The sequence below is a fragment of the Teleopsis dalmanni genome, chromosome 2 (assembly GCF_002237135.1).
Source record: "Teleopsis dalmanni isolate 2A chromosome 2, ASM223713v2, whole genome shotgun sequence".
In the NCBI taxonomy this organism is placed as follows: Eukaryota; Metazoa; Arthropoda; class Insecta; order Diptera; family Diopsidae; genus Teleopsis; species Teleopsis dalmanni.
In genome coordinates this window covers 141467103-141493027 of record NC_051847.1, presented here as the reverse complement: position 1 = coordinate 141493027, position 25925 = coordinate 141467103, and the positions used below count along the sequence as shown (strand labels likewise).

General features: G+C 27.1%; 1 protein-coding gene across 1 annotated transcript; it reads right to left on the bottom strand.

The window, feature by feature from the left end:
• On the bottom strand, positions 1–25925 carry LOC119675848 (atrial natriuretic peptide receptor 3-like). The gene is made up of 3 exons (XM_038087066.1): positions 25046–25925; positions 8723–8837; positions 1–160 (listed from the first exon to the last, which is right to left on the bottom strand). The coding sequence occupies exons 1-3, from the start codon at positions 25923–25925 to the stop codon at positions 1–3; spliced, it is 1155 nt and encodes a 384-aa protein (XP_037942994.1).

The window sequence follows — 25925 nt, the reverse complement described above, 5'->3', positions numbered from 1 at the left end:
TTAACATATACTAACCTCCTCGGAGACCCTTGTGTATTCGCTACCGCTTGGCTGCTTCGGTGTGACTGTTAACATGGCTGTGTAAGCTTTCCGAGCACGTTCATTGTTCTCCGCAGTATCATTTTTGTCAAACCATGGCTGAGATGTTATGTTTGGTGAGCTGCAATGACATATAAAAAAAGGATATAAAAAATTTTAAATAACATAAAATTTTTAAATACTAAAGTTTAAAGGAAATATACTTTTTTGTATCTTTTTTTAGGTATTTTTTCTGCAGATTTAGTCAAGTTATGGTAGGAAAAATATAAAAATAATTCAATTTAAATAGATTAATTTTCGCATAAGCACGTTCTTCAATGCGGCAATATTTCTTTTCACTTATTTTATTTATTTACTAAATAATATGTTCATTGGTATTATAAAGTTACTTTTCTTTTTCTATCTGCATTAGAGTATAAAATAAAGACTATGTTTAATAAAATTTTACATTTAAAAAAAGAAACGGATAAAAAAATTAAAAATTTATAGACCACTTTAGGGAATCAATCATTAATGAAACCGTTTATAATTTATCCATTATCAGCGGAACCCATCAGTTATCGACTTCTCCTGAGTCGTGTCAAGATATTTATTTTGATGGCATTGAAATGATTTCAGATAAGTTAGGTTAGATTACAGTGGCGGCCTTGGGTACCAAAAAAGCCCATGTGAGTACAATTAATGGCTGTTTATGGTATCACAGGAATAGCGTTGGTTCGTACATAGACTGGAAAGTCAGTATATGACCAACAACGAAAAAGGCAATGACTCCCCATTAGGTAAAGGTAAACAAACTTATTATATGAATTCGGCTGTCTTTAATATTGTAAGATAACAGCTCAGTCAGATCAGTAAGGAAAGTGGGCGACAAGAGTTTTGATTTTTTCTTATCTAGACATGGGCAGTAACACATGTGATGAAACGCAGTTTACTCCTCGTTCTCAAAATCATATTCGTAACAAAGGTTATTATAGGAAACACCTAGTCTTATAGCATGCCTCCCTATTATGCAGTGGCCCGTCAGCACCGATACCGTAGTGCTGAGCAGGTTCCGTTTTAGTTGCAGTAGCTGACTGGTACGTTTTTAGTCCAAATTAGACCAAGTCAATCTAGATATCTGACAGCTGGATTTATCAGCCCAGTGTTGATTAGCTATACTTAGATATTTTTGTTTAATTATCAGTTTAGCTGAATGTTAGGGAGAAGAGCGTCTGTATTGACAAGCTTATCCATTCAGTAATTGTTCATAACCCCAAATAAGTTCAATGTTCATGCACCTAGCTACGCCATTGAGGGAAACACGGCAGTTTTGAATTATGATTGATGTGGCTGAAGTGATTTAATGGCAGCTTGGCTTTCTGAGAAGATTGAAATAGTTTCATCGGATAGTTGTTTGACAAGAACTCATTTTACAGCATAATGTAGTGCAGAAATTAAGACCCAGTCTTTCAGAGAAGATGCCGCAGCCAACTCATTTGTCTATTATGGAACCGTCTATGTAAATGTCTTCTATCTAATGTAAAATAATTATAGTTTTTTTTTCTTAATCTTAATCTATAATACTGTATAATTATGGCACAAAAAATATTAATTAATTACAGTTGGACATTATTTATTTTACATGAATTGCAATAATATAGGTACAACTTATAATTAATACTATGTATAATTTATATATTATAAAGCTTTGTTTAATCTTTTCTATAAATTTATTTCTTAAACTCTTAAGGAAAAATAAATACTTAGATAGTTTTATGGTTCTGGAACTATAACAATAGAACTTAAACAAGATTATTAAAACTTTTCTGTTCGGTATCTTTTTCTGTATCCATTTCATTTCTAATTTCTATATCCATATGTAAAAAAAGCAAATATGTTGCAAATCATTAAATTGAAAAAATATTTCAAACATTCCGCTGAAATGATCTATTATATTTCACTAAATTTCCGAAATTCCCAACGGAACTTTACGTAAAAAAGTAAATGTGTATTTTTGACAAATTTCACACTTTTGCACCGGATGCGAAATGCCATTAGCGAATATGTGTAAAAAGGGTTAAATTTGTTCTTGCAGATGTGCTGGAATTTATGCTAATACACATATTAAGAAAATTTATCTGTTAGAGATATTTAATTTTTAAGAAAAGAAACATTATTTATGCTAATGTTTCAGTTAAGTTATTTGTTTTTTATATTTTTTCTAAATCCATTTAAAATTTGTATTACATATGTCATAAATATTTAAGCTTAAAAAAAATTCTTTCATAAAAGTTTAATTCCTAAAAATGTCTTCATTTTTCATATTTTTCTTATTATTCATATGTAATATTATTTTGAGTGTAAATTCTTTTTAATATATATCTAAAACAAAAATGTGTTATATATAAATTTCAGAAATATAAAATAAACTCATGCGTCTACAAACAGAATAGTATTGAAATTTTAGAAATTAAAAATAAAAAAGTAATTAATTATTTGAATTATTCTACAGCTGGTTTATGATTTCGATCTAATATAAACACAGCAAGTGAATTTGTTAATAACATTTTCACAGAAAATTAACACAACTCCAGCAAAATGTGCGAACATTAAAGTCAAGTAGGACTTTGGATCCGTTGGTGAAAGAGCGCTGACTCTGAGCTTTAAATTTGGCAGGGCACGACTACGATTTCTGGTACTTGCAGTCTCAAAAAATTATTTACGAATAATTAAATATAAGAATTATTTCTAAGACCACTGATGATGGGTATTTGGCAATACTCGAAACAGCTGTACGGTCATCCAAAAATTCAATTAATTAAAACAATATAAAATGAATTTATGTTGATGTAGTTCACTACTTTTCGAAATACATCTTTATATATTTTTTTTTAATCTAATACAGACATAAAATGTAACTTAACTTTTGTTTATATATTTGGTATAAACGTTTCTAGTAATTGGCAACCAATTTTCTATTATATATGCCTCCACTCTCTAAAGGTTTATTTTTATTTTGCAAATCATAGTAAAAATTATTAAAAATATATTAAAAATTAATATAACCATTTATTAAATATTTTTCAGTGAAATTTTTTGTAGTCATAGGAAATAAAACAATTACATTTAAATTCTTAAAATGTTCAATTATTGATATTGTTTATATTTTGCTTCCTATATATTGTTTACCTATCGGATATTCTTGAATCTATTTTAAGAAAATTTAAAAAATTCACAGAATTTTTTGCATTTATTTCTACAATTATATAATAATCAATAAATTATGATACTTATGTTTACTTAACTCCCATTACTTTTAATAGGTCGTAAAAATTTTATTTCTTTCAATCATATATATTCAAGGACAACATAATATTACTAACAATTTTTTCAAACAACTAAATGTATACAATAAAAATGTATAAATGTATATAAATAAAAAACTAATAAATAATAGATACTGTTTTGGTAACTACAATAAAATTAAACAAAAAAAAAACATTACTTTTAAGATATAAAACATACTCCAATTTACCATCAATATTTATAGTTAAAAATAGCGCAAAAAATCAAGAATATTTATTATTAAATTAAAGTAAAAAACTATAATTAATTATAAGCAAAAGTTTTGTAGCACAATATTAATTGTTAAACTATAATTATGGGTATAATTAAAGTGTAATTACTAAACAAACAATAAAAGCCCCTCTAGGCTTAAAAAACTAAACATGAGAAGTTGATCCACAGATGTTTGCACATGGATTTTAATAGACAATCGTGCTGGTGCTTAAGATTCTATTATTAAAATTTGTAAGAATTAAAAAAAAGTGGTGGAAAATACGTTTTTGAGTTAAAAATAAAGTACAGTTCAGAGTCGCTTTAAATAATATTAGCATTAAATTAGATTTATTGTTTAATGTTTACAATATTTTCACTGAAATGATTGATTTGCTGTTCCATATTGCACGGTTTTGAGATGATGTTGATAGATCTATCGATAGACGATAGATGATACTCTCAGTAGAGAAAAAAAAAATCGGGGGTTTCCGATGGGAATTGTTTGAGTGTCTACAAGATCTAGAATTCGCTCATTATATCCTACTTTGTTTGGAAAATTTAAAAACATATGGCGATCCAGTGAACTCAGAAGGCAGACTAAACTACAAAACTTTAACATAAATGTGAAACCTATTTTGAGCTACGGCTGCGAAACATGAAAGCACTTCAGACATGTAGAGAGAGATAGAAGTTTTTGTCAACAAGTGTCTATGTACAATTCACAAAATATAATGGCCAGATAGAAAATAAAAGTAACGCCTGCTGAACCAAACGACTCAAAAAGCAGCATAAATTGAGATAACAATGAGAAAGTGGAAGTGGATAGGCTATATGCTTACACAACCGAGAAATTATATAGCGAGGTAAGCATTGGTATAAAATTCACAAGATAGCAGAAGACCTGGTACGCCAACGAAAACATGGAGAAGGACGGTCAAAAGTGAATCAGACGAAGCATGATATATAATGCACGACATATATAGAGAAGCACCAAATAGAGACAGAATTAGAAGAATTATTGAGGACCTGTGTCTCACTGGGGGAAGTGGGTATTATTGTATGTATTATTGTGCGATTTTTAACTCGTCATTTAGAAATGAGTATTTAGAAATGAATACACGCCGTCGTATATCTTCATCTAAAAGTGCTGAATTATTCCTCACATCAGCGTCTCCACACACCTTAAATAAGCTGGATAATAGTATCAATTCTGCTTTCGCATTTATTGAACATATTATTATTAAGTTCACAGAGTTAACGTTGAAACAAATTAACAATTATTACAATGGAGGACGGAAATCAGATCCGGGAAAACAACCTAAAATCGCTGTAAAATTCAAACGATGATAATTGTTTTCGTTGTGGATGTACTACATCCAGAATTTATTTCACACAAATTGGCAAAAAAAATACTATTTAGATATAATGAAGATTATGTGATAAGAATTATTAAATATTAATTAATTAATATTCATGATATTAATGTGTTACATTATCGTATAAAGCGACAGTTTTGCCTAACTTCAACGCTACAGTTAGGCAATGAATAATATCGGTCTATTAACGAATTCTATCAAACTGACACGTTGGATTTTCTTTTCGTTTGCAAAGCTTCAATTTCCGCCCTAGGGTACACGTGGTGGTAGCTGAGGGCTGTGGTAGAAAGCATCTATATAAACTGTTTCACAGCTCTAAAAAATCAATAATATATACATTATTATATACATTATTAATATATGTGGCATCATATATTAAATTTGGTATTCACTAAATATTTAATTTTTGCTTTATTATAACAAAAAAAAATACTAATAAAAAACGAAAGTAAAAAATATTATCACATGAAATCAAATAAAAATAAGTCGTCTCTGTGTCGTTTTTCTTGAAAAATTGATTTTATGGTATTATGTGAAGGACACCTGATAAATTAATTTTTTTTAATTACTTCTAAAAGCAAAATACTCGAATTAAAATAAAAAACATATTCCTCATTTTTTTATTGAAAAATCGTGTGTATGTGTTTAATGTGATGTGAAGAATAAATTAATTTTTTAGAAGTATTTCAAAGGACAATATCGTCCTGAAAGTTTTGGGTTTTATGTAGAATTTTATTACTAATCGAAATCAGAAATATTATATAAGAATATAAGAATATATATATTCTTATAAGAATATAAGAATATATATTATATAATATTATATAAGAATATTATATAAGAATATACTACTATATATTTGTAGTATATTCTTTGAAAATTCATTCAATGGAAATATAGTACAGATGTGCTTGATAGTTTTTACCAAAAAAAAAAATATTTTTAAAAATTTCAAAATATAATGCTATCCTGAAAATTTTTATTTCTCAAAATTTTTATTTAAAACTGAATCTAAATAATATATAAAAAATTTAAAATTCTGGGGACTTGTTTTGAAAATTTTTTTTTTTTGCATTTAACGGTTAATATTAGTACTTTAATATAAACACTCTTAATTGTTTATACAATTTCTTGAAAGTTCAATCAATTGTTTTTAAAACGCAGTAAATTTCAAATTTTTACCATTTTTAGAGCTTGAGATATAGCCATTTGAAAATGTGTCTACAATGCCAATTTTCAGAATCCCATGGATCCATATCTTCTAGGGAAAAAATTACAAAATTTTTTTTAGAGTTACGGGCCTTTTAATTTTATGAAAAGAGCTCATAAAAAAATTTTTAGCCAAATTGGAGTTCATGAGGTCATTTTTTGTTAAAATTCGTCCGGTTTGTAAAAGAATGACCTATATACAGAATAACAAGCAATTGGAGAAAATAAATACCGGACTAGAAAGATATAATTGTGTGTCATCAATAGGCGTCCTTTGCGTATGATAAACCGCATACTACATTTACTTAAATATTTTTATTCAGTTAATACATTTGAACAAGATGCTGTGTATGTCGTATTTTGTTTATAATATATAGGTTATTTTATGTTATAAAGTCTGAATACATTTAAGTCCACACATATGATAATGATAACATATGATTATCTTTAATATGGCTGATATTTTATTGTGTTTTAATAATACTGTAAAATTAAAACTTTATTTGTATATGATCATTGCTAGGGTCAACTTATGAACTTCAAGATATACTTTCTACTATATTTCTCTTTGACACAATCCCAGTAGATAGCCTAGTCAAAAGGAAATAAATTAAAAATTTGTTGAATTGATAATAAAAATTTGACAAACAATTAGCAAAGATTAAATATCAAATAATAAGTTGATGTAATGTTTATTAAATTAGGACGTTCATCCAAAGAGGGCTGTTTGTTTATTAAAGCGGTAAAATTCAAAATAGACATGAATAGATTGAATTCATAAATTATATACAACGTTGACCAATAAATCTCGCAGTCTACAACAAAATTTACAACAACAGCATAAGAGTAAAAAATAACTAAAACCTAAATAATAGTGGAGTTCACCGTGGAAAGAAATAAATATTGAAGAGTCGACCAGAAAAGGTAATCAGATCACTTTTCCAAACACACCTTTTGTATGATATGGAGATAGAGTATGTGTGACTTTTAAAACCCTAAGAAAAAATATATTAAACAGTCTTGATAAGTCCTATAAAATAAGAGCGAAATAGTTTACTATGATACCTTTGCTGTTTATATGAATCATAAATATTTGAATATGTCATATACCTACATGCTATATGTACATATGTGCTATATATTTTTTGTGCTATTTTTCTGTAACGCAATTTGTAAAATATGACTAAGATTAATCAATAGAATCATATGAATGAAGTTATTCTTATATTAATAATTACGCATATAATGGTATAAAGAATACTACGAGTATTTTTTATATTAAATTGGTTGCCTACTTGGGCTCAGTCGAAACACGCTCGGAACGCCCAAGCTGAAAGAATGCCATGCATGCTCATAATAATCGCTTACATATGTTCGCATTTGTATTGAAAACAATCCAACAATCCAACAATCTAACAATCCAACAAATACGATTTATTGCTGCTCATGAGTTGTTTAATTAAGCACAATTATGGCGTACTTAATTACAATTTAGGTGTTGCGCAGTGTGAGCGCAAGCCTCTATGAATGTTTAAAAAAAATATTAAAACAAACACGCGTACCATTTTAAAAATAGCAAACTAATGATTTATATATATAATGTACAAATGTATATATATATATTATAAATGTATATAGTTTGTTGGTTGTGAATAACTAAAAATAGATACTAAAATATTTTTATTAAATTTTTTTATAAATTTTTTTTATAATTTTTAAAAAATGTTAATTGTAGAATTTGTAAAAATATTTTAAATTCATATTTTGTCATACAAGCAATAAAGTTAATATTTATATTAAATATAAGTTGCTTTGTTTAATGACTGTATTTTAGTATTCATTAAATTTTTTAATATTCATTAAAATAAAAAATCATTTCAGTAAAGAAAAACGTATATAGAGAGTAGAGAGTATTATTGTGTTGTTTAATAATACTCTCTACTCGTAGAAATTTTAATGTAGGTATATATACATATGTACAAGTCAGACTGTTATATTGATATGTATATCATAGCAAATTGATGAGATTGTAACTAAACAGTAAAAGTTATTAAAATTCTCGGTAAAGTATTATCAATAAATACGACTAAATTTTGAATAGGAAACCAATCATCAAACCAAATTAAAACAATATTGTAATGATATTTTTACCTGATAAGGGCAAATTGAGCTGTCAATGTAATATATGGAACATATTGTCACGAAATATCACGAAATATATGGAACACTTGGATAAGAGGACTACAGGGTCATAGATAACTGCGGTGACAACTAGAACATTGATAATATTTTGATGCTATAGTTTATTTTTAAATCAAAGTTTCAAAGTATTATTTCTAAATATGTAATTTACGATATATACACAATAACTCAAATTAAATTATTCTCCCATCTCCCAGAAATTTGTTTTATTGAAACACTTTTTGTCAATTCAATCCATATTTTGTTAAAAAAGTATTTTTTTTATTTTTAAATGTAATTTTTTTTCGAATATTTTATTTGATTCATTATTATATTATACATTTAAGCATGCACGTAATGTGATTTTCCAAAGTACTTACCGTGAAAACAATTCTATATTTATAAATACATATTCGCCACTATCGATCATTTTCAACTCCTCAGCTGTCAACATGATTTGACGTATTGATTGTGGATCTGCGCACATGATGACAACTAAAAGAGTAAATTAAAATAATTTAAAAATATAACAAAAAAGATACAAATTCATTTCAATTTCAATCATATCTTATAATAAACATTTTCAAGTTTTTTATTTATATATATTACATATAAAATTTTTTATAGTTAAAAATTGAATTTATTTGACGCAATAGTTTTTCAATCTATGTATCTTTCTAAATGAAGGAAGAATATAATTTATAACCATGAATTTATAATGAAATAATATTTTTATATATAATTAAAAGTTTCATTTTTTATTACGTTAAAAAGTCAACTTATGTAAGATTATTTTAATTATATATATTGTAATAAGCTATATTAAGCTGATGAGCTTATCCCACAGCCTTCCTATTTATTATTCTATTTAATTAATTTGTTTAAAAATTTCTATCTACTGAATTATAGTACACAGTTTCAATAAATATTTACAGCTTTTAATATTTACAACAACCACATAATTTTGTTGTAAAATTTATTTTAAAATATAAACATATTTCGTAAAGATAACATCAATTAATTACCGGGATACAACCCCAGAACGACAATAATTCTTAAATCAGTAGTTGAACATGAATGGTTGAAATGGAAAATGGAAAAATCAAACAAAAAAATATACAATAATAGTAGACTATGATGATTTGGTCCTTAAAAGACTGTTATGACTGAATTTGTAATACTTCTGAGAAACTTCAGTCATATTTGAATAGTAGATTAATAGCTTATTAAAGATTTTCAATTTAAAGTTAATATAAAATATTTGAATAGTAGATTAATAGCTTATTAAAGATTTTCAATTTAAAGTGACCATATTGGTAATAAAATGTCCATCAGAAAGCTTTCGATTCTCTTCGTAAGAGTTGAGTTGAGTCGTAGAATTAAAACCAAAGATTCAAATTATTATAGGGTTATTTTAAGATCTTAGTTTAATATGCAATGATAATGAGAAAATTAAGTTCAACTAAGTACTAAGAATATATTGAAGAACGCGCAAAAGTAAGCTTAGACATTGTAGAAGACATCCAATAGTCATTATGCACTGTGAATTTAATAGATATTTTATAATGGCTGAAATTTAAATACCCTTTAGATAATTAAGTTAGAATTTACAGTAAGTATATAAACTTATAGAATAATAAGTTTAAAACGCTACTATATTAGGTCCAAAATTTGTTTTAGGTGGCACAATATTGGAAATGATAAGTTTAGAAAATATTTTTTAATTTTTATATTCATATGATTGTGAACAAAGAGTATACGGAATCAAAAAATTCTAATTTACATTGAAAATATTAAAAATGGGAAGATGCTTGAGACAAATTTTAAGAATATTCTGACCTAGAACGATCAGGAACAAGTGACTATGGGTATAACAGAACAAAAGCTAATTGATGACCAAATCTTAAAAAGAAAGTATGGGCTCTAGAATGAAATCGACAAGGAAGAAGAAATCGTGGTCGACCAAAGACGACATTGAGAAGGACAATCAACAGAGAATCAGGGAAATCTTTCAATGAACTAAGAGCTATAGCGAGTGATAGAAATAGTTAAAAATCTTTTGTGATTAAACTAAGAGAAGACTAATGAGAAGAATTTGGCAAGTAAAATGTAAAAACATGCATAAATGTCGAAGCAAAAAAATGTGAAATTAAATTGTTGCTTTATGGAACATTATGTTACATTTCTTCAATGAAATATATTGTATAAGGAGAAATTTAAATTGCATACAAATTTATTCAAAGGTCCTATGCAGTTTAACTTGTCAAAATTTAAAAGTTATCACTAAAAATAAATCTATTATTATACTTTAATTTAGTTGATTATTCTGTGGAAGTTTTAATACATTTTATTTACCCAATTTATTCATTTCCCATTTTTTCTGAATATATTTTTTACGAGTACGAGTAACATCATTAATAATAACTCATCTAATGATTGTTATAAACGCATTTATCACCGAGAATAACGTGTCAAAATTCAAGACGAAAGCAAACAGTTATTAAATTTCTTTCATTTAATATTTTTTTTGCTAAAATTCAATAATTCACTGCCCTCCAGCACAAAATTTACCGAAAATACATTTAAAAGAAAACAATTATTGTAGGTCAACATACTTAATAAATCAGCTCGTTTGTACTAACAAGATTTTAAGATGGTTTGAAAGGAAAAGTAATAACTACACATGAGGCATGAAACTAAATCTTTTAAATTTATGCACTCATAAACTGATATATATATATATATATATATATATATCTGTATATATATACATATTATGTTACAAAATATGTATAAACAAATAACAGAAAAAGTAAATACTTTAAGGTGAATGAACTGTCAATTTAGCTGTAAATGCAAAATTTTTATACTCAATATTGGATTGATTTCAAGCTTTATTTTCTTTCAATTTCTAGTAAATATTGAAATTGAAGATGATTGCTCCACATATACAGATACTCGTACGAATGAGTAGTGACACTGAGTTTTATTTTTCTTGAATGAAAGACATAGCTTTGTTATTTGAAATCTATGTTGTATATAAAAAAACATAAAATTTTAACGATTTAATGAAATACTTCACTGATTTTAGTACTGTGATGTTATTCATCAAAAAAGAAACTATTAAAACGACATAAAGTGAGCTTAGGTAGTAGCTTTTTGGCACATTTTACAAATTGATTGTAGGAAATTAATTATTGTGTTTTACATAAAAAGCTAACAAGTTTAAAATTAACGATTTAATAAAATTCAGCATTTATTGCTAGTAAAATAAAAGTCAAAGTTATTGAAGATAAATATTTTAAATAAGATCTTGTTCACTACATTGTGTTTGAATACAATAATTGGAAATTAGTTACGTTTAAATACAATATATAAAAAAATTTAGATTCAATATAAGATGTTTGGTAAAATACTCTATTTATATTATGTGATAATTCATAAGAAATCCACATCTCAAAACATTTCTTTTCATATTTTGTGCGTATTTGGCATAGATTTACATATTCGTATATATTATAAGTCTCCTAATTACAAATGTTGCAATGATAGTGTTGTGTGGGACCTTCACTCCGAGTTATAAACCTTTGAAGCTTAGTAGTCTACTACGATGAGTTTTGAAAATCATATATTGAAAAATGATTTTATAACAAATTTGAAAGTATGCAACAGTTAGTCCAATTAACCAATCAAACTTTACGATCCATTGTGGTACCACTACTTAACATGGAACCTTAAGTTTAATTAATTATAAAACTATTTTGAAATCGCATGGTACTAAGGATATAATTGCCTAAGAAGTTAACCCCGCATCTGGTTAGAGTTAATTTTATAATATTCATAAGAGAGAACTTCCAGAAACTAATTTTTTTCTATACATTGAGTATTTTTAAGGTTCGATTCGGTTACAGTGGCAGCCAGTCTAATTAGTCAATCAAACTTTACGGTCCATTATGCTACAACTACTTAAAATGGAACATTAAGTTTAGTTAATTATAGAACTACTTCAAAGTGGCAATAAAGCGCAGGGTACTAGATATAATTGCCTAAGAAATTACCCACACTTGTGATTAGAGTTTATTTTATAATATTCATAAGAGAAAATTTTCAGATTAAGAATCTGTCTACCATATACTCAGTGGTTGGTTACATAAACCGCAAACTACGACAATGTGCTCGCTTAGTATGCTGATTAAGACCCTTATTCGTATCCCATTAAGTTTCCGATATATTATCCTATACGTCAGATAAGTGTCTTTCTTTCTAAATGATTAATTGATGTTTCAAATCGCACTGTTTTTTAATAAGAAATTGAAAGTGGCAATTGATATTGTGATATCGCTTTTGAATACGTAACAAAACAATCTTAACAAATTGTATGGCATTGTTGATGAAATATTATTTCGTTTAATTAGGCGTTCCGGGAATATTATGGAAACTGTTACCTATAGTTTCAATGTATTATAACTTTTATATATTGAATAAGGCTGTTTCTCATGATTAGTTCAGTTAATGTTTGCCACTAGAGTTGGAATCGTTAACTTGTGCAAAAATAAAAATTATTTTATGAACATTTTATATTGCGGGTACGTGTTGCAGTGGGTGGAATCTCACGAAACTTTGATATCTTAGTAATATAGTGAAATTACACAGTACACCCAATTTAATCCCTCTATTCAAAAAAATTGAATAGTTGAACATGTTTCGGCTCAAATTTCGAAAGGTTCCGGTAAAACAATTGGGCTAAAAAAAGATTCGAAAAAAAGCCCATTTTAAAAAGTTCTTTTGAATACCTTAATGGGTCAGAAAATACCACTCTGTGAGTAATAACATTTTTTCATACATAAAATATTTAAATAAATGTGCAAACACCGAAAAATATTTTGTTATTTATTTTCACAAACAATAGTTCAATGTCAATTTGCACCTCAAGAAGTGTACAAACAATCTGTGAAACATCGGATTATATGTTTTGGTTTTACAATTTTAACTATATTGAATAGTTTGTAAACCAATAAGCTTTCAATAATAAAAAGTTTATAAAAAGTATAATATTTTGGGTTATGCCAAGATCTTCCAAGGATTTTAGAAATGTTTGTAGAAAGTTAAAGAAGGGTAATAAATACCTTGTCTAATCATATAACACATTTTTAAAATGGGATCAGTATGAAATTACTCTGTTGAGTAGGTAGGTAGTTGTTGACCCTACGCTTAACATACACATTCTTCGTTCTTCTTACTTATGGAAGAAATCTTCTTTTCAAATCTTATCTTTAATTAATTTATTGAATATTATAAATTATATATGTTCTAATTAAATAATTCATAAATTATTAAGTCACGAGATTTCATCATAGTATCATCCCACTAGGCCAGGAGTAAAACCGGATCGTCGCAACAAGATATCTCATTTCTTTCTAAGCAGAGACAACCACATATAGTAAAAGAAAATATCATAATATATAATATATTTCTCAATTCATGAGAAATAATGAGAAACTCAATGAATATTTATATTTTTAAATAAAAATTCAAATTACAAATATAGGACAATACAATAGAGTATAGTATAATACAAATCTTTCCTTTCGTTAAATAAATGAATTCTGCATGAAAGTGTAGTAAAATGTGGTAAGAGCTATCAATATCTACTTTTAAATTCAATATTTGAGTAAAAACAAATAAAAATTAAAATATTTACGTGACAATTTGAACAAAACGTGACGCTATTATGGGCACAAGCCAAAACAGTACGTCTGGCGAATCCCAAAAAATTGTTGAATGACAAGCATTCAAAAAAAATTAACATTTAAATTTATTTGTTTTACAATATATTTAGCAAATTTTCCAAAAAATTTATTAACACTTTTTCTAACAATACATATGTTATAATTTTTATTTAATAGATTGTTGATAGATATCTCAATAAAATGGGTGTGTACAAATTGAATATTCCGAGAAGATACTCGTATCAATTCAAAATTGATCAAATTTATAAATAATAATATTGTTGTTAATAACAATTTATAATATGTAAAAATTATTTATTAAATTTGAACTATTTAATATAATTAACACGTTCTTTTTTTTACCAGCTATGGAACTTTAATTAGTAATAATGAGTTATATATAAAAGCTAAGAAACAATAATGAATGAGAAATCTGTAAAATATTCACTGTCTAAAAAGGTGTGTAATAAATTAAATTCAAATTATAAAAATCTGGTTTCATTTATATTGTATGAAATAGGCAAATTCACTTTTTTAATTGATTTTTATGTTAATTTGTAGTAATTATTTATTGCTTACAGGTATGATGTGTTACTGCGAGATACAAAATTGTAAACCGCACAGAATAAATTCACTTTGTTACTTTATTCAGATGGTAATATTTCACTTAAAGTACACATATTAATAGTTCAAAGTACTTTATATATACAGATTTCAATGTCATAATTTAATCATTTATCGGTTGAATTTAGTAATTCAATTATTTATTCGGTACATGAATTAAATGTCTTTTAAATTCAAATAAAAATTAATGCAGATAATAAATAAAAAAATAAACTTCCGGGCAAGTTTGAAAAGAAATCAATTAAATTGATTAAAATTGACCAATAGATTCTAAAAAATTTCATTAGTTTTGACATATTGTTATTTGTGAGTTTACTGTGTGTATCAGTGAACATATAGTTCATGAAATACAATATAAAAGATTTAAACCCGATTTCTTATAAAAATCTGTACAGCTTAACTATAGTAGATGTATAGCCATCAATTAAATCAGTAAATTTGTAAAAAAAATGTTAAGTATTTTGTCAAATGTTTCTAATAAAATAAAGTATGCAGTACATTTATGAGCTGCATTCAATTTTCAAGGCACTTTCGTCAAAATGTCGCGAACGGTATTTTACTCATGAACAATATGGTAGTATCGTTCTTCAGTTGTATCTCCATAGCTGTCACAGTTATTTGATGACAGATCTATCATGTAGTTTATAGTATGTTAGAGCTAAGTAACACCTTTTTGTTCTGGTGCATCTCTGGTAACTAGTCTTCACCGTTCCGGGTATTATCATTGGGTAAAACATCGTGGGCATGGGTTATGGCGCTATGACAGTGTAGTTAGTAGATAACTGGAGGTTTGCACACAAAAATATACAATTCAGATTGATTAACCCAATTAGACAAAAAATTGTGATAAGCTGGTTATATATATTTGAGACATGTTTCTATTTTAACGGTTTAGTCGACGTTTATAATTGCAGTTACTTGTTACTTTGTACGTAATTTTTTTTTAATTGTTTTACAAAAAATGTTCTGTTTAGATTTGTGCTTTCAGATATATATCTAATGTTATTTACTTGAAATTAATTACAGTGAAATAATAAGATAAAATTTTATCAAGACTCATTAAATTCTATGATACTCATGTTTCGAAAAGGTATGACAAAATAAGGCTTAAAGCACGAAAATGCTTACTTCAATTTAGGAAGAATAAGCACTAGTATACGACAAGGTAGTGTCCTCATTCCTTTTTATATTTATCTATTATATAAGTACGATATGCTATAAAATAACCAATACATGACTGCACTACTCGCAGACGATACTGCGGTAGTGCTCTCTCGACAGTAAAAAAAACTTTATCGGTTTTGTGATTTGCTGATTTTCTAATGAGACGAAAAATTAGCCCACATTGTATTCACATCTATATAATGCTTATTATAATGCTCTTATAATCTACATTATAAGAAATGTAGATTATAATGCTATATGTATAAATTGTATAAATATATTATATGTAATCAAAGCTAAACATCGTGATATGACGCTCGGTGGGAAACTCGGTTGTTAGTCGCATGTGAAGGCGAAATGTGAGAACTTGACTTACGGGTGAAGAAAATGTGTTTCATAACGAAAGGCACGCGACTATGTCAATACAAAACGATTTTCTATTGTATATACAAATTCTAAAAGCGATCTAGAAATAAGACATTCAATTCTGCATTACTCCAAGAAAATTTTCAACGATGATAGATCAAAAGAACAACTATACTAGTTCCCTTATGGGAAGCTGGTACCCTCACTTGCTGTGTATATATAAATACATAAAGCTTTATTTTATTTCTTTTGTGTCAGAGTTAACCAAACATAATTAAGTTAGTAAGTGCTATGTTGTCTTATACTAGTTTTAATTGTGAAGTGAATTCGTGTAATTTTAGAATAGTTGAAAAAAAAGTTTTTTTTTGTTGTAAGTCAGATTGTAAGTTATTATAAGAAATAGATGTAAATAAAAAGAAAAGGCAAGTGACAATAATTAAAAAATTTTAGATAGATTATTTTGAAATTAAAAATGATAAGCAAACTTTTTTATATCTGCAGCAATAATTCGTATATTCTTAAAAAGTGTTGAAAGTGTACTTGAAAGTTGATTGAAATTCTATAAAATTAATCATGTCCCTAATTTCATGTTTTAAGAATATAAAGTTTTTTTCTATATATTTTTTTATCTTTCACAATTTGTATCTACAGTTAAGAAAATTTGTTTTCCTAGTGTTAAACTTTTTTTTGTACCTGTAGAGAGAGACATTGATACTCACAACATATTGAAATATTTTCCAAATCGCATTGTGCATCTGTTCTATAATGCGCATTTGCATTACAGCATTTGAAATTTATTTTCTTTTAAATAGTTTTTAAATTGAAGAACATATTTTCGTTTACAGTAATTTTCTACAACTTTCCAAATATCTTAATATTTATTATAGTAATTTTCGTTTGTTTCCAAAAATACCTACACTTGGAGCCAAGTTAAATATAATAGCATTTTTTCAACTATAAATTTTTTGCTGTCCTATAAAGTTTTATTAGCAAATCATAGTCACATCTGTGTAAACTTGAAAAAATTGTTAAACAAATAAAAGTTTTTACGTCATATTGAGAATCTGTACCTTGGTAGACTTAAGACTTTGTGCCAACAATAATATGGCAGGGTTTGAGGTCAAACTCTTTAACAAAAAATTTATTGAAAGTGAAAATAAATCTCATGTAATTAAAAAAGCAAAGCGTGTAATTAAAATTCAATGATTAATGTTTAGCTGCCAGATAAGAACGCATCTATATAAATAAACTATAGAAGGTTACATATAATTATAAACAATTAAAAAAGACAGAATTTTAAATATATATTTTGATATAGTTGATTAATTTTATAACAATTTTGTACATCGTTATTAATTTTGAAGATTTAATATATTTAATTTATTGTGAAAAAAAAATTAGCTTTGACTTTGCCGAAGCTTCAGAATTGGTTTTAGGTAGTTACTTTATGAATCATAACCCATTATATGAATAATATACATACAGTCTAATTTCCATAACTCGAAGTACCATTTTGCAAAGAAAAGGTTCGAGTTATGGAGACTTCAAGTTAGAGAATTTTTTTGTTTTTTTTTATGTTTGAAAGAAACTAGAATCACATTTTAAGATATTTATTTATTTGCAATCAAATACAGCAACAGAAGTTATAGTGAAATAAAATATTCAGACATTAAGGTTTGGGATTTTAATTTCTTTTTCTGATTTTCAGTAAAAAGAGATTTCAAAAATTCAGAATTTTGAATGAGTCTTCTACCTCATTCTTGAAAGGCTGATGAACGATTTCATCCGCCGAACCATCATCATCAGTTTCCGTTGAACTTAGAATCGGATCCATTAATTCAGAGCAATACGCTCAATAACATCGCTATCTGTAGGAAAGCTTGATTTACAAATTTCATTGTCAAGTTCAATATAATATAATGGTTAAGAGTAGCGTTGCAAGTTATTTTATTTACTTTATTTTCACATTAATTCACGGTATTCATCAAAACTAAAGGAATATGTCAAGTTGTTCGTCGCATGTAGAAAATTGGCCAAATCCGAAATAGATTCATACTTAAAACAAAAATTCGACTTATAGAATGCACTCTCCCATATTCCTGTTGCCCCGTGACAATATTTTTATTTGATTTATAGAGAACTTCGAGTTAACGTAGCAGAACTGTATGTAATTTGTTCTCTAGAATCCTGTTGCACTCATTTTATTTCAAAATGTTGTTTAGTTAATGTATATATATATACTCAAATTCATGTAATTTTGTGTGGGTGGATTGTGGTATAGTCAATCTTTTTCATATATTGTGTTGATCTTAATGAAGTTATAGATTAGTTAGCATATTTATAGATAGGCAAACAGACAGAAAGACGCCATAACAGCGAAATAAAAGGAAGAACTGGTGTTCTATTTAAGTGATTATGATGATCATAAACACGAGTACTTATAGATAATATAGTGTCTAAAGATAACCTTTTTATATACCCGTTTTTGAAATAGTATTATTAAAAAAGGGTAAAAAATGACTAAATTTGTTTAATAATTCATAATAAATTTTATTTTGAAAAAGGACTACACAATGTTCGGAAACATATATTTTCCTGTGAACGGTCAAGAAAATATGTTAAAAAAACAAAAACATGACAGTGAAAGTACTTTCTTCAACAGCAATAATTCAAATAAGTCTTAAAATTAAATATTGTTAATAAAAACTCGGTTCAATTCTAATCCTAATGTATTAAATGCTTTTGTCAAATTAAATTTTTTTTTTAACTTGTAGTTAGCTTTCATTAAAAGACTACTTTATTTTTTTATGTATTTAGTTTATATTAAGACTAATTTAGTTATTATACCTTCTGCTCAAAAAGTACTCGGATTTTGTAAATAAAGCACACAAATTTAAATTTTATTCCAAATTTATTTTATCTCCTTCAAAATATACTCTCTCTGAAGCGATATACATATCCCAATCTTGCGTACACTTTTCGTAGGCCCGTGAAGGTATGGCTTTTTGAGCTTTTTGACTTAAAACGCTTACCACAAAGTGGCAATTTGAGTTTCAGGAACAGGAAAAAGTCGCACGGCGCCAGATCTGGTGAATATGGTACCTGAGCGATGACACTGGTGCCGTGTTTGGTTAAAAAATCGCGTACAACAAGAATTTTCCATAGTAAAAATCGCTAAATGCACTTGAGGTAGTCTCACATTAACAGCTGATGTAAACAAACTAATTGACAGATGGCGCTTGTACCATATGTCAAGAAAGGGTGTACCAACATATCAAAAAAAATTTTTGAAAAAGGTTTATAACTTAAGGAGTAGTTAACAAACAACAAAATCCGGATGCTTTTTGAGCAGAAGGTATATTATTTAATAAATTGAATATATCTATGAATTTCTTTAAACCATTATTAATACTTCTACTTGTGTTTTAGAGAGGTTTAAATATTGGACATACATATTAGTCCAATAACGGATCTAGAGGATTAGGGTAAAAATTTTTGTGAGTTATTCGTATTTCTAATTTTCTTCATTGACATAATATTTAATATTTTATTGTTTTAAATACGCTTTTTATCGTACATTGCTTCTTTTAATAATGTAATAAAAAACGCCATATTTTTTTATAAAAACTTAGAGCTTAATAACAACATTACATATAACCAATACATATAACATAAATCTATAAAATGATTTAATTAAATATATTTTTCCATATATTAATCACGTGTATCTTGCCATTTATGAAATATAGCTCTAACGAAATAAAATATTTAAATTATTAAACAATTTAAAAAAAAAATTGTGATTAAATATAGTTACCTCCATAAGCCAATATTAACTTTTTTATTAATTTTTTAAATATATAAAAGGAAATTCAATTTTTTTAAAATCAAAATTGTTTATAAATATTTAAAAAATATATTTAGATTGTGGCACCAATATAATATATACAATGATAACCCTCAATTTTTTCTTTCAACGCTGACAAAATATATAACCACGATATATATACAAATTTATTAAGACAGCTTTAAGTTATTCAAAATAAATCTAAAAAAATTAATAAAAAATATCTTTTTTAAATTGAAAAATTTTAAACGGCTTAACAGTGGAGGGAGTCCATAGCACTTTCAGAAGGATTGCAAATCCATTATGCAGTAGGAATAGAGCTTCCATTAAATGAAACTCCGTTTAAGTGCAAATTTTATATGAATGAAAGAAATTTCCGCATTTTCAATTTTGTTATGGTTTTTCTACAAAAAAAAATATTCTCAAATTAAAACCGCTTAAATGCAATTTCCGAAGAAACGAAAGGAATTAGTAACAGTTGAAATATTATATTTATGCTACTACGACCTTAAAATATATTTGTAGATAAAAAAAATTTATAAACGGATGCCAAAAATAAAACGCTTGTATTTGAACATATGGTGAACTTAACGATTTAAAAGCAGAATTTATTAAATGCAGTAAAAGGTTAGATTGTTAACAAAAACAGATCGATTCCTAATTGCTATCTGTTGCTTAGGATTGATTATATGTAAAAGTCGAAGACACAAACAAAAGTAAACAATTTACTTCTTATACATTTTTCTATTTGATATATTTTTTTTTATATATTGATTGTTTTTTATAATTGAAGAAAATATTATACATAGATATCAAAAAATAAAAAATTATATTTTATATTTACTTTATATTAATATATTTTAGGCGCAAAAACGATAAGAACGCGTTGTGGCACATCTAAACGCGTTGTGGATAATTTATAATAATCACAAAGAAAAGTTCGTATTATGAACTTGTTGTATCAATTGAGATATGCAATTTAGCGATCAGTAGGTTATCTAGCGTAACATTTCTACTATATGAAACCATTTCTACTATATGTAATTCTACATTTACCTAATGCTACTACAGTCCGCAATGTTTGGAGTATATTTAAGAGTTATACATTTCGTGGTCCTGATATTGGAAAATTGTTTCAGTCACGTGTGCCAAATAGGGCGTCACACAAAACATTATATATTTAGTCTAAGGTTTAACAATGTTCCTCAATTACTGAATTATTAAAATTTTACTACAAATATGAAAACGATTTTTGGTAACATATTTTTTAAGGAATGAGGATTATTGTTTGCTTGATAGATATCTCGAAAAACAAAATTGGTGTATTTGGGGTCGTAAACATTCACAGGTAACTGTCGAAAGTCTTCGTCATCTGTAAATATTCGCTGTATATTATGATGTACACGAAGTACAAACCACCTATTTATTTTTTATGATGATTAATTGATTTAACCAATTAAGATATTACAAATTGTTAATTCTGATAGCAATAATCATATGATCACCAATTTTTTTTAACGTTAATTAAAGACATGAATTTCAAAGATTGAAATCGAAAGGTATTATACTCCGAATTTTTATAATCTCTAATTGGATATTTTGATGACGTGAGTTTGTCAACAATATCGTGCAGTATGTTATATTTAGAGTTTTTTTATAAGATCACGCAAAAATAATCGTATTTATACGGATAATCCTGACACTGTGGTTGATTTGAAAACAAGCCTTCTTCAAATTATTGCATTTCAATGGGGAGGTCAATCACGTTCAACCACAAATGTCTCTTATTTATGTTTATTATTGGAACCAACAACATATATATTATTCAAAATTCATCTTGGTTCCATTTCAAGTTAGTCGTTTTAATATATTGAAATGAATGCATTATTTAGTTTTTATTATTTTTAACTACTATATGTATACAATCCAATTGAGTCTGACACAAACCAATTACATCTGACATAAACCAAATAGATCTACAGAGTTATGAATGAGCTGAGTGCTCATTGAATTTGTTAGATGCTGAATTCAAACATAACTATGCGCCTTAATTGTGATTGATCTAGTACATATTATGATTTACCTACAACAACAATGCCCTTTTATTATACGTCTCAACTGAAATCCACTGCTACCCATAGTTCGTTAATTATTTTATTCCAATTTGTTGGTCTTGATGTCATTGAATTTTGTTTAGTTATTTATTTTTTTGGTAACTTTATGGAAGCTTTTCTAAAAACTGAGCCATTAATTGCCGCTTAAATTAATAGATCCCATCCTAATAAAAAACATATGTCATCGTGAATGTATATAAATTACAAAAAATAAAAGAGAAAAAGCAAAATTATTCAAATACCATCAGATGTTCTTAATATAAATGTTTATAAATAAAAAAAGTATTAATGTTTCTATTTTTGTTCGGCTCGTTTTTTGTTACTGTTTAATATGCATTAAGTGAAAAGTTTGTCTGGCGGTAAGGCAATTAAATATTTTTAATTATTCCATAAAATGCTTAAGTGTTAAAATAAAAATTTAATGATATAAATATTTAAATAGCATGAAATAGATATTGACAAATTCTTTTTATAAATGTCATGGAAAAATTTAAACAAATTGGTAATATATTTTCTTATTTTATTTGTTAGATATTAATCTGAAATAAATGCATTGCTAAATAGATTTATCTTTGAATAAATAGAAGTAGATCAATGATTTGTACTTAAATTAAGAACAAAGTTTTCCATAAATTAATTTTGTGTTTGGTTTACATTCAGTCGAACTTACTTTTTTTCCTCTCTATCCAGAAATAACTATCTTCTAAATTGTGTATATATTTATAAACGCAAAAGATCAATACTTTTAAATTTTGAATCTCTCTTTTTCTAATTCTAAAGTTTTAATAATAATACATTCATCCCTCATATTTGATGCTGTTTTAGGAAAGTGGTAATATTTCAGTAAACTGTCATGTTATTTTAATTTAAAATTACCAAAAAACAAAACAGTCATTTACATTTAACTTATAAAGGATCTAATTTAAACCAATCACTTAACCAGAAACGATTAAGTAGTATGGAAGGAAGGGTGGGAGCCAGTTGGAGCGAGTATTTAAGCAACGTTGCTGATTGTGTTTAAACTGGAAAATACGATTGTCGCACTGGCTCCACGTTACATCGCTGGATAATTAACTAGAACCAGTTTGGAAATAAATTTATAATGCATTCATCAAGTCCCTTCAGGACTTTTAGTTTGGGTTGTGAACAGAGTATGTTACTCTTTATGTAAAATCAACGTAAAGTAAAGTTGAATGTGGGCTCCGAGGGTTGATGCTTTTCGCAACCGATTAAAAAGTTGCGGTGTAATCCGAAATGGTATCATAGAGGTGTAACATAAAATTTTACATACTAAATTTTATTCCACAACATAGAACAATAATAATAATAAAACAATAGCAAAAGTAACAATATTATTAAAAACCATCACCAAATTTAATACAATAAATAACAACAGAACAATAATAAAAACTTGTAAACAAAACACCGTTGCATTCACAAGAACAAAACAGCAGCATACATCACACTTCTCCGGTATAAAAGGCGAAATGTCACCAACATTTCGTTAGTGACAATTCCTATTTGCGATCATCAATAAATCATTCCTGGACAAACGAAATTCACATTTCGTTATTAACCGTACAAGAAATTTACATTTCTACCACGAATCCATTGATTTTACAGTAGAGAAACCTAGATTTCAGTAGCAAAACCTCTGTCTACGTCATACGTCATACCATCGCAAATTTTCCACTGCTCCTATCAAATAAATTTATTGTAGGACTGAACCTGGAATCCGGCGAGCGAATCCTCGACGAGAAAGGTTCGTTACAGAGGACCACATCTCAATTTAATTGTCAAGACTATTATATTTAAGACTGGTATTATCATAATAACTCAATAATAGAGCTACAGATTGAAAATGTTAAAATAAGTCTAAATTCAATCTTAATTAAGAAGTATTTCAGTTTCTATATCATTCAATGTGGCTCATATTATATATAGGATGTTTCTTGGGGTGTCCACAGAAAGTTGGACGTCAATTTAAGAGAAATCTTTTAAAAAAATATGCAGTCAAAAAATGTCGAACATTTCAAAGCTTATTTATGTAAACTGCAGTACATCATTTTTTAATCCATTAAATATTCATTAAATCAATGCCTAATATCGTAGGTATTTGTATTGAATTGTTTTGAAAATCATGTTGCTTTGATATCCGTTTTTTTGGAAAATGTTGGATGATTCTTGAAGATCTTTATATTTTAATATCTTATTATCCTGAGAACATTTTTTGTGAAATTATTTTGCTTTTATCTTCAGTCATATTCTTATAATAATTTTTAGAAGCGACCTATCTACTTTTTGGTATGCAGTCTTAGCTGCTTGAATGAATAATTTTTTTGTTTAATTTAAGTTTACTTAAACGCCTTGCTACTATGTAAATATTAAAAATAATTCCGCTCTATTTTAATAACATATTTTTTGCTGTTGAAGTTCTCTTAAACCCCCTGTATTTCTGTACATATTGAAAATAATCCCACTTTTTGATTCGATTTTTTCTCTATTGAAGTTCTCAAAAACTATTGAAGTTCTCAAAAACTTTAGTAATGTATAAGAATCATTGTATCTCTGTAGATATTGAAAAAATCACACTCTAATATATATTGCATATTAGACCTATGAACCAAATCTAAATTTTACGAGATGTTTCCAGGAAGTATTTAGATTACAGTTGGGCATAATATTTAAAGAAACGATTCCATAAAATTTTATCAATTACATTCGTAATCAAAAAACCATTCTCAAAATATAATAATCTCTTCACTAGAGATACCATTAGAGATATATTATTTTAGAAATATTTTTTTTTAACTTAAGAATTAATAATTGTTTATTAAAAGAATATAAATTAATACTTACTTCTTGTTTGTTTTGACACTTTTCGTAACATTTCCTCAACTTTTGATTTTTTATTAATAATTGTATCAAATCCTTGTTGGAAAATTGATGGTTTGCTTAGTTTATCATGTACTACAGTCATACAGAAGAAACATACGGAATTACCTTTCACTTTTATATCATCATTTTGAAATATCAAACCAGTACGAGTCCAGTTAAAACTATCTATAATAGCACGTACCACATTACCGAGATTATTCATTTCAGCACCTCTCAAACGTGTCAGTGTTGGATAGCTATCATCCTTTTTATCAAAATGGCCTGCATTACCACCGGTAGTGAGTATAGGAATTTGCCAGACACCAGCATAACGTGATATCGGTGCCAGAACGTAATCACATGGTAAACCGAATACTGCATGTATTTCCGACCATTTGGTATATATCTCGAAAAAACCAATTGGACCGAATATTGATGAGCAAAATGTATCGCGTGAAATGAGCTTAAAATCAACATGAACGGATGGACCAAAACCCAACCGTTGTATGTGAGCTATAGCCAGTTCCAGTACTGGTAATACTTTTGGTCTGATACAATCATTTTTATTTTCCAATTCTTGACTAGGCAGCAGTGCAACAAATATGATTTCCTTGCGTATCACAGCATGACGATTTAAATGATGATTCTGGATAATATTTTTTGTTGAGTTATTATTGTCGGTAGCTTCTTCTTCGAATGTTTGAAAATTTAATATAATTTCTGTGCTGGCACTTTGTTCGGAAGCGACTGTTTTCGATGTCAATGCTTGGTTGGCGTTAGCAACATTGTTTTGTATATTGAGTTGAAATAGTAGTAATGTGAGAAGCAGTAGAATTCTTGTTAATGTAGATATTTTATGCAT